The sequence below is a fragment of the Sciurus carolinensis genome, chromosome 8, assembly GCF_902686445.1.
Source record: "Sciurus carolinensis chromosome 8, mSciCar1.2, whole genome shotgun sequence".
In the NCBI taxonomy this organism is placed as follows: domain Eukaryota; kingdom Metazoa; phylum Chordata; class Mammalia; order Rodentia; family Sciuridae; genus Sciurus; species Sciurus carolinensis.
Window position 1 is genome coordinate 15,281,058 of NC_062220.1, and position 18,313 is coordinate 15,299,370.

The 18,313-nt window shown below is 33.3% G+C and overlaps 1 protein-coding gene across 1 annotated transcript in view; it reads left to right on the forward strand.

Moving 5' to 3' along the window:
* The window catches only part of Kdm7a (lysine demethylase 7A), a 76,881-nt gene that overhangs the window by 23,076 nt on the left and 35,492 nt on the right, over window positions 1-18,313 (forward strand). Inside the window, exons 2-4 of the mRNA XM_047561304.1 lie at window positions 9,414-9,499; window positions 14,366-14,483; window positions 17,281-17,441. Of these exons, the coding sequence (XP_047417260.1) occupies window positions 9,414-9,499; window positions 14,366-14,483; window positions 17,281-17,441 (365 nt within the window). The remainder of the gene's footprint in view (window positions 1-9,413; window positions 9,500-14,365; window positions 14,484-17,280; window positions 17,442-18,313) is intronic.

An 18,313-nucleotide genomic window follows, 5' to 3' on the forward strand; every position in this document is an offset into this window, starting at 1 on the left:
AAGAATTTGTGTGGGGCTTTGAAGATGAGGCAAGGTAAGATTGCTTGGTAAAGAATGGAGAGAGGGGGGGAAAAGAATGGAAAGAGCATTTAAGTAAGAGGAATATCTAATGAAGCCCACTGATACTAAGATCTTAAGAGAATTTGACCCCCCACTTTCCTGTACCAAGAGTCGGGAATATAAATGGGAGCATTATCCAAGAGAAAAGAGTGTTTGGCAGATCCTAGGGAATTCTGGTTTGCCATTAATTCAATTCTCTTCTCATCAAGTGTCCAAAAAAGCCAACTAAGCAACAATTTGAGAAGATTAAGACAATAGAATGTGCTAAAGTTGTCACTGCCCCACTCACCAAATGGCAGTGACTCTGTTCTGTAGATGGAAGCTATTCAGCAAAGGTCAGATTGTCAGCACACAGGAAAGTCCACCCCTACCCCCTGCACAGTGGTCTAATAAACATGGAATGTTTTGCTGTTAGGAAAAACCGTGAAGGCTTGTATCTGAAGGAAAATTCGATAAGGGAAATAAATGGAATGGAAGAGACCAAAGAAACTTTAGTGTCAGATTTGAAAGTGATTCTTACAAAACTTGCTTTCAAAGCTGTACATTTTGTGCATCCTACTGCAATTGCTCTTAACATGTCTGTTAAAGAAATAGTGATTCTAAAATTCTTTTAATGGGGGGTGAGCGGTAGAGTTAGTGGACTTAATGAAGAGTGGGGAGTTGTCTGTCCCTCACTCAGAGAGGAACTGAAGAATATCTTGTAATTCGTTTTAGTGCTCTTCAAAGATCTGAAATAATCTTGCTCTAGGAAAATTAAAATTTTATGTTAAATTTGATTTCTTAAAATTATGTTTTATATGATTAAGTGGACTTTTTTCAAGGCTTATTCATTTATCAAATTTAATGTTTTTACTGATTTACCAAATTTGCTTAAATATTTAGATTTAAAAGTAAATGTAGCTGTGTTTTGTGGGCTGATTGAGAATTGGCCGAAATCTGAAGATATCACTGACATTTTAGTAAAACAAATTAAGTGGTATGAGAATGGACCATTCTAGAAGAATCTAGAGAAAGCAACTCCTGGGTTTTTGAGGAAAAAATAGCTTAAGTTTTGCCTTAAGTGCCCTTGACTAATCGAAATTTCTGTTTCTTTCTTCTTCCCTAAGCTTTGTGGGAGTCACACTTACATAAGTATCTTTTTTTTTATTTTAATTTTTATTGTAAATAAATGGGATACGTCTTGTTTCTCTGTACACGAAGTAGAGGCATACTATTTGTGTAATCATACATTTACATAGGGTAATAGTTTTTGATTCATTGTTATTTTTTTCCTTCCCCCTACCCCTCCCACCCCTCTTTTCCCTCTATACAGTCCTTCCTCCATTCTTGCCCCTCTTCCACCCCCCATTATCAACGAGATCATTCATCCTTTGGTTTTTTGAGATTGGTTTATCTCACTTGCTATAGCATATTCTCCAGTTTTATCCATTTGCCTACAGATGCCATAATGTTATTATTATTTATGGCTGAGTAATAATATTCCATTGTGTGTGTGTGTGTGTGTGTGTATGTGTGTGTGTATATATATATATCACAGTTTCTTTACCCATTCATCAATTGAAGGGCATCTAGGTTGGTTCCACAATCTGGCTATTGTGAATTGAGCAGCTATGAACATTGTCGTGGCTGTATCTCTGTAGTATGCTGATTTTAAGTGTAGGCCAAAGAGTGGGATAGCTGGGTCAAATGGTGGTTCCATTCCAAGTTTTCTAAGGAATCTCCACACTGCTTTCCAGAGTGGCTGCACTAATTCACAACCCCACCAGCAATGTATAAGTGTACCTTTTCCTCCACATCCTCGCCAACACCTATTGTTGCTTGTATTCTTGATAATTGCCATTCTAATTGGGGTGAGATGGAATCTTAGGGTAGTTTTAATTTGCATTTCTCTTTTTACTAGAGATGTTGAACATTTTTTCATATGTTTGTTGATTGCTTGTAGATCTTCTGTGAAGTGTCTGTTCAGTTCCTTAGTCCATTTCTTGACTGGGTTATTTGTATTCTTTGTGTAGAGTTTTTTGAGTTCTTTATACATTCTGGAAATAAGGGCTCTATCTGAAGTATGAGTGGCAAAGATATTTTCCCACTCTGTAGGCTCTCTTTTCACATTGCTGATAGTTTCCTTTGCTGAGAGAAAGCTATTTAGTTTGAATCTATCCCAGTTATTGATTCTTGCTTTTATTTCTTGTGCTATGGGAGTCCTGTTAAGGAAGTCTGATCTTAAGCCGACATGTTGAAGATTTGGACCTACTTTTTCTTCTGTAAGATGCAGGGTCTCTGGTCTGATTCCAAGGTCCTTGATCCATTGTGAGTTGATTTTTGTGCAGGGTGAGAGATAGGGGTTTAATTTCATTCTGCTATGGATTTCCAGTTTTCCCAGCACCATTTGTTGAAGAGGCTATCTTTTCTCCGTTGCATATTTTTGGCACCTTTGTCTAGTATGAGAAAATTGTATTTATTTGGGTTTGTGTCCGTGTCCTCTATTCTGTGCCATTGATCTACCTGTCTATTTTGGTGCCAATACCATGCCATTTTTGTTACTATTGCTTTGTAGTATAGTTGAAGTTCTGGTATTGTGATACCCCCTGTTTCATTCTTCCTGCTAAGAATTGCTTTAGCTATTCTGGGTTTCTTATTCTTCCAGATGAATTTCATGATTGCTTGCTCTATTTCTGTAAGGTACATCATTGGGATTTTAATTGGGATTGCATTGAATCTGTATAGCACTTTTGGTAGTATGGCCATTTTGACAATATTAATTCTGCCTATTCAAGAACATGGGATCTTTCCATCTTCTAAGGTCTTCCTCAATTTCTTTCTTCAGTGTTTTGTAATTTTCATTGTAGAGATCTTTTACCTCTTTGGTTAGATTGATTCCCAAGTATTTTATTTTTTTTTTAAGGCTATTGCAAATGGAGTTGTTTTCCTCATTTCCCTTTCAGCTGATTTGTCGCTTGTATATAAGAATGCTTTAGATTTATGCCTAAATCTAAAGCATTTTATAGCCTGCTATTTTGCTGAATTCATTGATGAGGTCTAGAAGTTTTCTGGAGGAGGTTTTTGGATCCTTTAAATATAGAATCATGTCATCCGCAAATAGTAACAGCTTCAGTTCCTCTTTTCCTATTCGTATCCCTTTAATGTCTTTAGTCTGCCTAATTGTTCTGGCTAGAGTTTCAAGGACAGTGTTGAATAGAAGTGGTGAAAGAGGGCATCCCTGCCTTGTTCCAGTTTTTAGGGGGAATGCTTTCATTTTTTCACCATTTAGAATGATATTGGCCATGGGCTTAGCATAGATGGCTTTTACAATGTTAAGGAATGTTCCCACTATCCCTATTTTTTCTAGTGTTTTGAGCATGAAGGGATGCTGTATTTTATCAAATGCTTTTTCTGCATCTATCGAAATAATCATGTGATTCTTGACTTTAAGTCTGTTGATATGGTGAATTACATTTATTGATTTTCAGATGTTGAACCAACCTTGCATCCCTGGGATAAAACTCACTTGATGGTGGTGCACTATCTTTTTAATATAGGTTCAAATGCAATTTGCTAAAATTTTGTTGAGAATTTTTGTGTCAATGTTCATTAAGGATATTAGTCTGAAATTTTCTTTCCTCCATGTGTCTCTGTCTGGTTTAAGTATCAGGGTGATATTGGCTTCATAGAATGAGTTTGGGAGGGTTCCCTTTTCTTCTATTTCATGGAATACTTTGAGGAGTATTGGAATGAGCTCTTCTTTAAAGATTTTTTTTTTTTTTTGGGGTGCTGGGGATTAGAACCCAGAGCCTTGTGCATGCAAGGTAACCACTCTACCAACTGAGCCATCTCCCCAGCCCCTCTTTAAAGGTTTTATAGAACTCGGCTGAGAACCCATTTTTTCCTGGACTTTTCTTTGTTGGTAGGCTTTTGATGACTTCTTCTATATCATTACTTGCAATTCATCTGTTTAAATTGTATATGTCCTCCTGGTTCAGTATAGGTAATTCATATGTCTCTAGAAACTTGTTGATGTCTTCAAGATTTTCTATTTTGTTGGAGTACAGATTTTCAAAATAGCTTCTAATTACGTTTTGTATTTCACACGTTCTGTTGAGATATTTCCTTGTTCATTCCGAATTTGAGTTTTCTCTCTCTGTTTGTTAGTGTGGCTAAGGGTTTATCAATTTTGTTTATTTTTTCAAAGAACCAACTATTTATTTTGTCAATTTTTTCGATTGTTTCTTTTGTTTCAGTTTCATTGATTTCAACTCTGATTTGAACTATTTCCTGTCTTCTTCTACTTCTGGTGTTACTCTGTTCTTCTTTTTCTAGGGCTTTGAGCTATAGTGTTAGGTCGTTTGTTTGTTGATTTTTTTTCTTCTTTTATTGAATGCACTCCATGAAATAAATTTTCCTCTAAGTACTGCTTTCATAGTGTTCTAGAGATTTTGATATGATGTATCTTTGTTCTTGTTTATCTCTAAGAATTTTTTTATTTCCCTCCTGATGTCTTCTGTTATCCATTCATCATACAATAGCATATTATTTAATCTCCAGGTGTTGGAGTAGTTCCTGTTTTTTATTCTGTCATTTATTTCTAATTTCAATCCATTATGATCTGATAGAATACAAGGTAGTATCTCTATCTTCTTGTATTTGCTAACATTAGCTTTGTGGCATAGAATATGGTCTATTTTAGAGAAGGATCCATGTGCTGCTGAGAAGAAAGTGTATTCGCTCTTTGTTGGATGGTATATTCTATATATGTCTGTTAAGTCTAAATTATTGTGTTATTGAGATCAGTGGTTTCTTTGTTCAATTTTTGTTTGGAAGATCTGCCCAGTGGTGAGAGAGGTGTGTTAAAATCACCTAGTATTATTGTGTTGCGGTCTATTTGATTTCTGGAATTGAGAAGGATTTGACATACATGGATGAGCCACTGTTTGGGTTACATAAGTAACCCATAAGATGTTCATAGATGAGCTTATGATATGAGCCTGCTTTAGGTTTTTCAGGACACATAATTCTTAACAATGCTAGCTAGCAATGTTGTTACTGCCATTTTTGGTCATTCATTTTTCAGATCAACCATTTTATATTTTCTTTCCTCACTCCTGCTTCTTTCCACATTCAGCTGATTATTTCATACCAACTAAGCTGAGAAAACATAATTTTTCAGACTATAGTATGAAGTTCAATTTGTCTGTTTTTTTCTTTTGTCCCTTGTGCTTTTGATGTCTGGTGTAAGAAACCATATCCTGTTTCAAGGCCATGACAATTTGCTCCTGTATTTTTTTTGAGGAGTTGTATAGTTTTAGCATATGACCCATTTGAGCTAATTTTTTTTTTTTTTTTTTTTTTTTTAATATCTGATGTATGATAGAGTCCTAATGGATTCTTTTGCATGTGTGTTGTCTCAGTACCATTTGTTGAAAGGGCTAGTCTTTCCTTATGGAATCACCTTGGCACCCTTGTCGAAAATCCGTGTACCACAAGTGTAAGGATTTATATCTGCACTCTCAGTTCTAGCCTATTGATCTGTGTCTGTCTTTGTGCCAGTACTACATTGTCTTGATTACTCTAGCTTTGTTAAATAGGTTTTGAGATCAGGAAGTGTGAATCATCCATCTGATGTCTTAACCTTTTCTTCAGGTCACAGAACTCTTTTAATATAAGAAACTCTGGACCCAGGATATAGTACATAAATATATAATTTTTTAAAAAGTTTATTATACTGGACTGGAAGTTTGTAGTCACTCAGTTAAAAAAAATAACTTTAGGGCCGTCTTGGTGGCCCATGCCTACAGTCCCAGCAACTCATAATGCTGAGAATTCTAAGTTCAAAGTGAGGCCCTAAGCAACCTAGTGAGACCCTTTCTCAAAAATTTTAAAAATTTAAAAAGGGCTGATAATGTGACTCAGTGGCTAAGCTTCTCTCCCTTCAATCCCTGGTACAAAAACACAACAAAAACAAAAGCATTTTAGGGGTTGGAGTGTGTAGCTGGTCCTTGTAGAGCCTTGCTTAATGGCACGTGAGATCCTAGGTTCAGTCACCAGCGTCAAAAGAAAACAAAGTTACCCCCCCTTAAACAATTAGCATATTCTTTTTTTTTCCCCCTCTCTGTAAAGAAAAAATGAAATAAGTCCAAATTGGAAAAATGAAGTATCTTTATGCAAAGGTAATTGTCATTACCCGATTCATTTACATGCGTTCAGTGTCATATTGTTTCTTTTCTTTCCTATCCTTTCTTTCTTTTCTTTTCTTTTCTTTTTTTTTTTTTTTTTTTTTCAGTGTTAAGAATCATACCCAGAGCTTCATACATGCTGGGCCAGCCCTATGTCACTGAACTGCACCCCTGAGCCCTCATTTATTTATTTGATACCTAGTTGGTTTTGACTTTTTGGATTTGATTGCAGCATGTTATACTCAATATTCTCAAAGACCTCATGGTAGCAAATGTTCTGGATTTCTCAGATAAGAGTAGGCTTGTTTTGGGGTATCCATTGATTGCTTCAGTTCATTGGTTTTGATGTACTGTTGTAGTAACTGTATTAATACATTTCAAGATTTTTGTTTGCTTAATAGACTTTTATCCTTAAATATTTTGTTTATGAAATAACAAAGTATCTGTAACATATATATATATATATATATACATTTTAATGAATAATCTTTTATATTATAAAATATAAACATATAAAATAAGTCACCCAGGACCCCAAGACCTTCTCACCATTCTTTCCAGATCACAACTCTGTAGAGGAAACCACTGTCCTTATGTGATAATCTGTCTCTTCCTTGCTTCTCTGTGTAGTTTTATCATCCCTAAACATTTAGCATACTCCAGCTTTCCCTACTCTTGAACTTCATGTATAAAAATAATATATACTGTATGTATTCTTTTATATCTTTTTTAAACTGAGCATATTGTAGAAGTTATTCACTTACAGCATGGTGTTACAGTTCTTTCATTTTCATTGCTGTGTAGACTTCCATTATGAAAATATACTGTGAACTGATTTTATTATCGATAGACTATTGTAAACAAAAATTTTACAACTATTCCTGTATAGGTAGATATCCTGGTGCACATATGCATGAGTTTCTTTAAGATATATTTACCTAAAAGAAGAATTGCTTGGTTGTAGAGTACATGATTCTTCAGTTTTGATGCAGCCAGTTGTATGTTAAAGTAATTTATATTTCTTCTGGTTATTTTTGAGGTTGCACAGTTTTCATTTTGTATTAATCACATGGATTTCCTGTCATGATGTTCACCTATTCAGGTTGGATTTCCTGTTGGATGTGTACCTTTTCAAGTCTCCTCTGCTTTTCTCTTGGATGTTTTCCCCCACCTTCTTATTAATTTGTAGGAGTTTAAAAATAAGTCTTGATACCTAGTAGAGGTTTTTTCCCCCCTAAGACTGCCTGGCATATTCTGGCCCTTTACATTTCTATGTTAATTTTAGAATTGACTTGACAGGTTCCACAGATTTTGATTGGGATTAAGTTGAATCTATAAATCACTTTGAGAAAAATTAATATCTTTACCTTATTGAACTTTAAGTCTGTGATCATGATGTATATCTCTCCTTATTTAAGGTCTTTGAAGTCTCTCAATAATGTTTTATAATTTTTCTTTAAAAGTTTTGCAAAGTTTTTGTTAAATTTATTTCAGCATATCTTGACTTTTTTTTTTTTTTGTGGTTGTACATGGAGTTTTGTTTTGTTTATTGGTATTGGGGATTGAATTGAGGGGCAGTTAAACCAAACTTGACATCCTTCTGCCTTAGTTTCCCAAGTAACAGGTGTTACTGGTGTATGCCACCATGCCTGACTGCATATTTCATTTTATTTCATTTTTTATCTTTCAATTGTTGATATATGGAGATATGATTACTTTTTATATACTAATATTGTATCTAGTAATATTAATGGATTCTTATAATTTATGGATTATTTCATGTTCTCTGCCTGTGTTACCATTGTATTTGCAAACTACAGCTTTTAATTTTCCAATCCCTTTACCCTTTCATTCTTTATCTTATTTTACTGTACCATCTCTCTTCTCTAGCACAGTGCTTAGCAGAAGTGGTATCATCAGGTGTTTCTGTTGTGTTCTTAGTCTGAAAATGACTGCTTTCATGTTTGAATAGAATTTTTTCAAGAGGTACCTTTTATTGGAAGATAAAGTATCCTCTACTTTTAGTTTGCTGAGAGGTTTTGTTTATTTTCTTTTTAATCACAAGTTAATATTAAACTTTATCAAATATTTGCCCTGCATGTTTTAAAAGGGTAATTTGCTTTTTTTCTTTTAATATGTTAATGTGGTTAATTTCACTGGTTAACTTTTTAACCAGTTAACTGGTGCCTTTTTAAATCTCATATCATAACATTGTTCATAATACCATCTTTTATATTTAATGTCTATGTAATCAGTAGTTTTGTTTTTCATTCCTGATATCAGTTGTCTTCTTTTATCTTGATCTTGTTAAGATTTGCCAATTTTGTTAGTCTTTTCAAGAAATCCATTTTTTATTTAGATGCTCTATTACATGTTTTTTTTGTCATCAATTTCTACTCTTTATTCTTTTATTTAAGATTTATTTTGTTACTCTTTTTTAAAATTTCTTGAGCAAATGCTTAGCTCAGTAGTTTCAGCCTCTCTTTTTCCTCTTTTTAAGCATGATCTTGCTATGTTGCTCAGGCTGGCCTTAAAATTTGTATTCCCCTACCTCAGCTTTCTGAGTAGCTGGGATTACCAGTGCATACCACCATGCCCAGATCAGCCTTTTTCTAACATACATTTAGGGATATACATTTCTGTTCGTAAGTTCTGCTTCCAGCAAATTTTCTTATATGTTATTTTCATTGTGTTCTCAATTTTTTCAGATTTTCATTATGGCTTCTCTTTTTTAAAAATATTTTTTAGTTGTAGATGGACATAGTATCTTCATTCATTCATTTTTATGTGGTGCTGAGGATTGAACCCAGTGTCCTGCAGGTGCAAGGCAAGTGCTCCACCATTGAGCCCATGACTTCTCTTTTGAGTCATACTTTATTGACACTAATTCCAGAATAGATGGCATTCACATAATGGTTTAGGATTTCATAGCTTATAATTATATTATTTTTGATGTTTACACTGCTGCTGAGAATGAAACCCTTCACATATTTGGTTGTATTCTCCCCCACAATATTTATATAGAGAAGCAAATAAAATTTGTCCTTGCATATGTTTCTGTGCTTTACAAAATTTTCTGGTTACTGTAGTACATTTCTCAGCTCAATTTCCAAACATTGTATTATAATTAAGTAAAGAGTTTCAATTTATTTACATATTGGCTTTATTTATTTTTTATTATATTAGCTGTGTTGGAGTAGAAGAACATCATGCTGTTGACATTGACCTGTATCACTGTCCCAATTGTGCAGTTCTACATGGTTCCTCCTTGAGTAAGTACTGGATGCTTGAAAAATTGATATTTTGAACTTAACATGTATATAATAATGTTATAATGATATTCTGATTAATTACATTATACTCATCAAGAATTATAGGGAAGGTTTCACTGAAGATATTTAGAATGTAGTTTTTATCTTAATTTTTAAATAACTTACTAAGTCAGTCAAAAGAATAAGGGAAAAACACTAATATTTTAAATTGCTGGTGCAGAGCCCTCAAATTTAAGTATATATTGTATTGTATTTCAGTTTGGGAATCATGGTAAAGTAAATTTTTTTTTGATTCTGGAACTTATTTTAACTGTTTCTCTTCATTATGGAAACTTATTTCGACTGTTTTTCTCTCAGATAAAAGATTTTTAGTAATATTTTTGGTTAACGTATAGAATAAGACTTTAATGCACACGTATGTATATTTTTAGGAAAAAATTAGAATGTTGATAAACTAAAATACTACTCATCTTTTCTGAATTTGGTTGTTATATTGAGCATGACCTGGAATCTTGCAGAGCCCTCCTCCTCTCTGCTTGAAACTCCTCTTGTGAGGACCCTAGGAGGATAGAGACAGAGGTTTGACTGGCCAGCTCAGGTCTCTGACCACACTCTTCTTTGGAAGAGGGCAGTACAAAGGTAGGCAAGCCTCCTGTATCCTCTGGAGTATGCCAGAATCACAAATACTGTTTTTAGCTTTTTATAAATGCTCCAGAGACTACTTTTTCACATGCTTCTGAAGAACAAGTTGTAATATTAATTGTCACTGTACATGTATGAAAGAAAATATTTAAAAGGCTTTGGACTGTAACCATTCCTTTAAAATTTTGACCTGCAAACTAGTGTTTCTGTGTTCACAAACTTTAAGGGGAAACTGTAGTCTTTGTCATTTAAAACTAGAAGTCACCTTTGCCTGAAAATATCTTGTTATAGAAGTGGGTGGGATGTAGGTAATGTACAGTCTTTTTACTTTATCCTAGTACTTTAAAAAAAAAAACATAGAAATGTTGCTCTGAAGTTATGGAAGTAATCATTGTAAAGAGATTTACTAGCAACCGACTGCTCATCTCTTTTGTTAGAAATAGTAGTAGTTTCTCTAACAGTTTCTTTGTAAGAGACAGATATTTAGGCTCTATGAGTACATTGAAGTATTTTTTTAAGAAACACAGGTTAATTTTTTAGTTAACACAGTATAAACCTTAAAATTAACAAACTGGTAGAATTGTTACATGTCTAATTGGCTATAGTCAAAGATGTTTTTAAAGGATTTCACTCTGTAGTGCTGAAGTATATGGTGTATAACTTGAAATAATTGTTGACCAAGAATAATTCTTGGAGGAAGTAAATAATACAATATTTTTGTCTCAGGACAAACAGAAGTAACTTTTATAACAGTTTTAGTTTAGAATTCAAGTATATAATCTTAAAATGAAATAATTTGAATTTAATTTGTATGAAATATTGAGTTACTGAGAGACCAAAAAATGTACTATACATGTGATGCACTCTATTTTCTATTTTCCCTGTGTGATTTCATCTTTTTAAAAACTTGTCAAACTCACTAAATTGATTACATAGTCTATAATGGATTACGCTCTGCACTTTGAATAATGATGCTTCAGAGAGTAGCTTGCTTATTATGTGGCCCTTGGGGTGCTTCTCATCCTGGAAGGAGCATAAGATTAGACATTGGCTATCTTCTGGGCAGAGGTCCAACGCTGAATACTCAGAGGGAAAATGCCCAAGATTCAATAATCTATTTTGCCTTGATTTAAAGCTCACCTTCCCCACCCCTCACCATCAACCCCAACTTGGGCAATCACTTTTGATTTCTTTTCCTCTGCTATTAAACCTCTTTTGCTTGCTACCCAGGGTTTCCTGTTCTTTTCAGAGTTCCCCAGGAATCTTTATAATAGATACCATTTAGATAACATAATACTCATTTAATATGATGAATTTAGACTTTACTCTCTGGGAATTAAGGATATTACTTGAAGGTAGGTCTCGGAAAACAGCTTGACACCTAAACATATTCTTTGTATTCCTCACCATGGGTAATCCACACATAAAAAAGTTTTTCATCTTTCTCTGTGACCACTACTAAAATATTCCTTCATTGTCCTCTTTCCCCTAAAGCATTCAGTCAGCCATTATAGTGGCAGGTTTTACATTTAAGTATGTCCTATTGGTCCAATAGGACAATTGTATCCTTCTGTTAAATCTCCTACAAGACAGCACATTTAAAGAAATGAGAGTAACTGCTTGTTATATGCCAGGGTATGATAGTGGGTAAGTACTTTATCTGTATTCTCCTTTGATATTTATAACAATTTGATAAGAGATACAGGAAAAATGAGTAACTAGCTATCTTATATACCTATTTGGTAGAACTGGAATTTGAACCCTTAACTGTCAAATACCAAAGCCAGTGTACTTCATTGATTACTTTGCAAAAATGAATTTAAAACAATGTAGTATCATTGTTTCCTTACTAAATGGACAGCTTTTTTTTTTTACATTCTTTTTTTTTTTTTTTTTTTTTTTTTTTTTTTTGGGTGCTGGGGATCGAACCCAGGGCCTTGTGCTTGCAAGGCAAGCACTCTAGCAACTAAGCTATCTCCCCAGCCCCAGCTTTTTTTTTTTAATGGTGGTGCTCATTGTCAATGTGAATGTTTGAAATAGACTAACTATATACTTTACTAGCAGAATGCAAGTTACTAACACTTTCGTGGAGGCAGTTTTGCAGTATGTAGCAAGCATCTCAAAATCTGTGATCTTCCTTCTAGCATTTCTAGAAATTTATCCTAAGAAATTAATCAGGGAAACAGAGTAATATATCTGAATACTAACCATAATTTTGTTTGAAGAAGGATTCAGGATGAACTAAGTGCTTAAGAATAACAAATAATTATAACTGATACATCCACATCTTAAAATTCTCGACTGCCTTTAGATTGCTTTTGAATATTTAATAAGGAAAAAATGCTCATGACTTAAGAAAGGTAAGCAGGATAAACATTGGCATCCCTCTTGAAAATAAACGGAGCTACCTATCTGTATTTATTAGTAGGGGAAAAAAAAAAACCCTGGAGGAGCTAGAGTTTTAGCTCAGTGGTAGAGTGCTTGCCTAGCACGCGTGAGGCACTGGGTTCAATCCTCAGCATCACATATAAATAAATAAATAAAGGCATTGTGTTCATCTACAACTAGAAGTGTTAAAAAAACAAACAAACAAACAAACCCAGGAATGAAATGAAATGCCTTTGAATTTTAGGAGTAGGTTTTAAATGAGGAAAAAATAACATACAAATGATCCCTCCATGGAAATTTCTAGGAAGATTCCTCTGTGATTCTAAATATTTTTGTGAGATTTTTTTTTTTCCCACTTTTTTTTTTTTTTTTTTTATTGTGAACAAATGGGATACATGTTCTTTCTCTGTTTGTACATAGAGTAAAGGCATACCATTTGTGTAATCATACGTTTACATAGGGTGATTTACTCTCCCATATTGGAGATCTGGTTGCAATAAGTTATTTGGGAATCTTGTTTTAGACTCTGTTTCCACTCCTATTATTTGATGTGACCCTCCTTATCCATATGACAATCCAGTATTATTGTCTTAAGATCTTGGTAAGGTGAAAGTTTAAACTACCTTGGAATCATAGAGTTGTTTTTTCCCTTACATTTTGTTATGAAAATGTTCAAACATACAAAAAAAGCCAAAGTAATTTTATAACATCTCCCTGTAAGCCTTCACCACCTAGGTTCTACTGTTAACATTTACATCACTTGCTCTTCCACTTATCTCTCCATGCAACTGTTCTACTTTCTATTCATCTTTTTCTTTTTGATGAATTTCTGAATAAGTTGCAGTCGTCAGTACATTTGCCAGAATCATGGGGGTTTTATGCATAAGTGATTTTCAAGCTTAAAAAAAAAAAGATTTAAAACTGAAATTTTATATTGATGCCACACTAGAGAGTTGTAGGTGGCACCACGGTGGTGGAAAAGGAGAATGAGGTCCAAAGCTTCTCCCTTGGCTTTCTTCTACTTCCCCTCTGTTTTGAAAATCAGCATTCTAACCTATCCCCTTCACTCCTATCTCGTGAAATCTGGATCCATAGATATTAAGTAACTTGCCCAGGGTTGCACGGGGAAGTTAAAAGATAAAAGATTCAAATCTTAGTCTCCTGATTTTATTGTTATGACTACTCAAGATTGAGCCAGAACAGTAAATCATAGGATCTTACCATTGGAACTAACCATAAAGTTGTTTATTTTGTATCCCAACCATCTTGCTTTAATTACAACTTTGTGAACTGTTTTTAATGTCAGGGTAAATGTGCTTATTTTGGGAGTAAATCTTAAAAGAGAAAGAAATCATACTGTTAAAAGATATTTCCATTGTGGGATAAAAGACTCTATCCTGAGAAGATAATTTGGATGATCTGGATAATTTTGTTATTCCAGTGAAAATCATAATTTAAAATTATTTGGAAATATTCTGGTATGGGTAAAATGTCAATATTGTAAAAGGCTTCATCTGCTGATTTGAATTCTTTGATTTGATTTTTAAATTATTCCAAAATAAAAAGAATAAGTTTTAAAATCCACACTTAATTGTCTATAATTACAACATTAGATTAAGTAAAATTTACTTCTGTGTCCTGGAAATACATTAAAAAATTGAGTGTTAATCAAAATGCAGTCTGCAAAAATAAAAACAAATAAAATAAAAACATGGAGTATTTTTATAGTACTTACAGTTATTATTTCTGATAAATGTAGACTATAATAACAAGAAAGTATATAGTATCTCCAGTTACCCAAAAGTATGTTCTTTTTTTAACTTTCTAAAAATTTAGTGAAAAAGAGGAGGAACTGGCACAGGCATGACTACACAGAAGTTGATGATGGTTCCAAACCAGTGCAAGCTGGAACTAGGACTTTTGTTAAGGAATTACGATCTCGAGTCTTCCCAAGGTATGGAAAACTTGCTCTGATTAAATAAAATTTAAGAAAGTTGACTGATAAGGTGATAGTATGTAAAGTAGTGCTTTCAAACTTCAGACTACTGTATATTATTGTTCCCAACTGACCTTTCATTTTATTTCTTAATGAAATAGGATAGAAAGTATTTGTACATTGAATGTAATGGGAGTAAGTAAGCATAGTTGCATGGAACTTTTGTAATATGTATCTACATAGTGCACCACCATGTAAAAATATAGTTCTTATTTATGGGTCACAGTTCGAAAACTGAAATACAGTGATATGAAGCACATGTTCCCAGTATGTGGTTCCACCAGATATCTAGCTGCTGTTTCTCTTTTTCTTTCACTTAATCTTCCCCACTTTCCAACTCTTTTTTTTTTAAATTCCTCATCTTGTTTTCAATATCTGTGTATGTCCTAGGATCACCAAAAGCATACACAATTATTGCTTAGCTTCTAATGGCAGGAACACTGAGCTTTTTTGATTTTTAAAAATAATGGAAAGTATTTGAGTTGTCTGTGACTGAAAGAGAGTCAAAAGCATTATAAAGCATTTAATCATGCTAATTTAGATCATTTCCTTCTCACTGCCTGACATCTAGTTAAAGTGATAATGCTTAATGGGCTTTTATACAAGATCATATCCAGGCTTGTTAAAGAGGGGAAGCACAATTTAAATTTAAATCACAGTATCACATGCAGCCTATAGTGGAATTGTTTCAGATTATGAGATTAAAAAAAAAGCCTCTGCTATTTTTCCTCAGTCTTTAGGATTCCTAACTATCACTCTGCCTCGTAATCCTTAAACAGAAACTCTAGTAAGCATTCATGTTGACTTAGTCAGATCTGTTGAAAGAAACGAACTAAAGAAAACCATATGAAACATAATGTTTCCATGTGATTTTTGTTGTATATACAAAGTTTAGTGCCAGTGTGTGAGTGTGCATTTTTCAAGCAAAGGAGCCATGCCTTTACTTTTTTCAGATAGGTTTGTGACCCTCTAAAAAGCAGTATTCAAAACATAGACCTAATAATTCATGTGGCTTTTCTGCAAAAAATGAACACAAATTAGAACAGGTTAGAGATGACTCAAATGGCTAAATTGTAATACCAATAATTAAAGGTCTTGGTTTTATTTTGTTTAACTCCATGAGATTTTGCATCATTTAAAACCATGTTAGAGTAACAGTAATTACTAAATCAACCATATATGATATAATTTTACAGAACTGTGTAGAATTAAGTGAACAAGCTTTCTATCCTCTTCCCTATTTTACTACTTAGTGTCTTTTAGACATTTTTCTATATAAAGAATAACATTTAAAGATGTACTAATGCATATATTTTTTTTTAAATGGGATTTAGTTATGCATAGTATTGTGCAACTTGCCTTTTTTACTCTATTTTATAGATATTCTTCCATATGAATACATAGATTTATTTCACTCTTTAACTGCAATAGTGTATATATACCATAATTTGTTTAACATCCCCATGTGATATACATTTAAATTTATCTCCAATTGTTTTCCTCTCGCAAATAATGTATCTGTATTTTAGTACTGGTATCTATATATTTTATGATCAATAGGGAAAGTAAAGCACTAAATATTTGAGATGAAGGAACATAAATGATTTTAAAATTCTCTCTTAGATTGGCATTTAAGGACTTATTTCATCATCAGAGGGTGGGGGAAGGAGGGATAATTGTAGCTGCTTATTGTGGAAACTAAAAGATATGACAGAACTAAAGATTAGTAGGTCGAGTCAGATGAACAAGACCTAAATTCCTTAATATGAGACTGTCTAGGAAAAGGCTGTCTTGATTTCTTAGGTCTTGAACTGTTCTTTCCTTATTAAGAGGGTAGGGAGATCAGAGCCCAGTAATTCAGAGAACCAGTGTTTCCTTTTTCTATTTTCTCCTTGCCACCTAGGTTAAAAATGACATTAAATACTTAAGCTCTGATTGGATAAATGGAAATTGTTGTGTTTTAACCTTTAAGGCAAGTTTTACAATAATTTTTGTATAGCAGCTGCATACTAGATTTCTTTGGAATTATGATTGGGTAGATCATCAGAGAAGGCAGCCTGAATTCAATAATTGTTAGTGGATTAAGTGACTATCTAGTATTAAAATTTGTTTAATACTGGTTGTAATAGATCATTTAAATTGGTAGTTCTTAATGGGGGCATTTGGGACATGTGTTTCAATGTGCAGGGACCAGGTGATAGTCATCCTTCAATATACCATAAAAGTAATTCATTGTTCTATGTTCCTTTGAAGTGTCTGACAAATATTTGTGTAGATAAAAATCTAATCTGTTTTTAGCTAACACTAATTTTTTATTATAAATTATACCTTACCTTCTTGCTCTTTTGATTTCCTACACAGCTTGTATTATGTGACTTTTGATCTTTAATTTCTCCTACTTTAATCCTTCATTATCCTAATTTTAAACATCCTATTATTTTATTATGTGTTCTAATATAATTTACCTGAACATTCACATATTGAAATACATATTTTACTATAAATTAGTTTTTTTCTTTTTATAGTCTCCTATATATTTTTCTAATTATTTTGTATTGAATTAAATAGATTATATTATCTATGAATTTTCCTTTAGGCTAGCAAAAGGGGTTTTACAAAATATTTGTTATTAAGAGAATTAGACATGATAGGTTGAGAACCACTGATGTAGATAATTATACAGTATATGAAATAACAGTATCATTTTAAAACTGAACTTAATAAAAATGACATTTTATTCTTATGTTTTTCTTAGTGCCGATGAAATCATTGTAAAGATGCATGGCAACCAGCTGACACAAAGATACCTGGAAAAACATGGATTTGATGTCCCTATTATGGTCCCTAAATTAGATGATCTAGGACTCAGGCTCCCTCCACCTGCTTTTTCTGTGATGGATGTGGAACGTTATGTAGGTACGAACTTGGTTCCTTTAAGTACTTGGCAAAGCATGGTAAAAGTAAAAATGGAAGTGTCTTAACAGTATTAAAATTGAATGAAGGAATGTCAATTTAGTTCACTCTCCTGGGTCAGGAAAAGTAAAACTAAGTATTACCTTTGTTGAAAACTGCTTTTCTCAGCTGATCTAAAACAATGGTCAGAAAAAGAGGGAAAGATTTTATCTATTCTTATTTACTCACCTTCATCCTGCTGTTATGTGATACTTGCTTAGGGAAAACCATGACTGAGGGGCTTCTGAAGATGCCAAGAATACATGGAGAAACTGGATTGGTACTAGGCATCTGTAGAATGCAGGTGTAGAGTTCCCAGAGCCCACTGTGCCAGCGAGTCCTTTGGAACTTGCTTAGTGACTTGTTGCCTGGAGGAATGGCAGTAAAAATAGGAGATTATATTCAAACCTGTTTGTATATTAGTGACTTGGTGAATATTTTCATTTAATGACATCTGGACTTAATTTGTGATTTTTGAGACTCAGAAAGTAAAAAGAAACAAGGGCCAAAGCCCTTTACCGATTGCCATATTGTTGACACTTTCAGTCATTTCATTTATTCTCATCATGTTATCTATAGATAAGGCTGACTATATGTAGGTGCCATTCCTTGTTAGCAGTAGAAAGATATTATTTGAAGATTAGATCTCAAATCTACCTTGACTTAGAATGGTATGTTCACTAGAATACATTTATCTCTTCAGCATGGAATGAGGAAGAACTTGTCCCTTTATTGAGCTATTGGTTAACAATTCTGATTGATAATTATTTTACTGAGGAAATCCATTTAATATCATGACTTCACATTCAGCTAAATTTGAATGTGATCAATTAGGG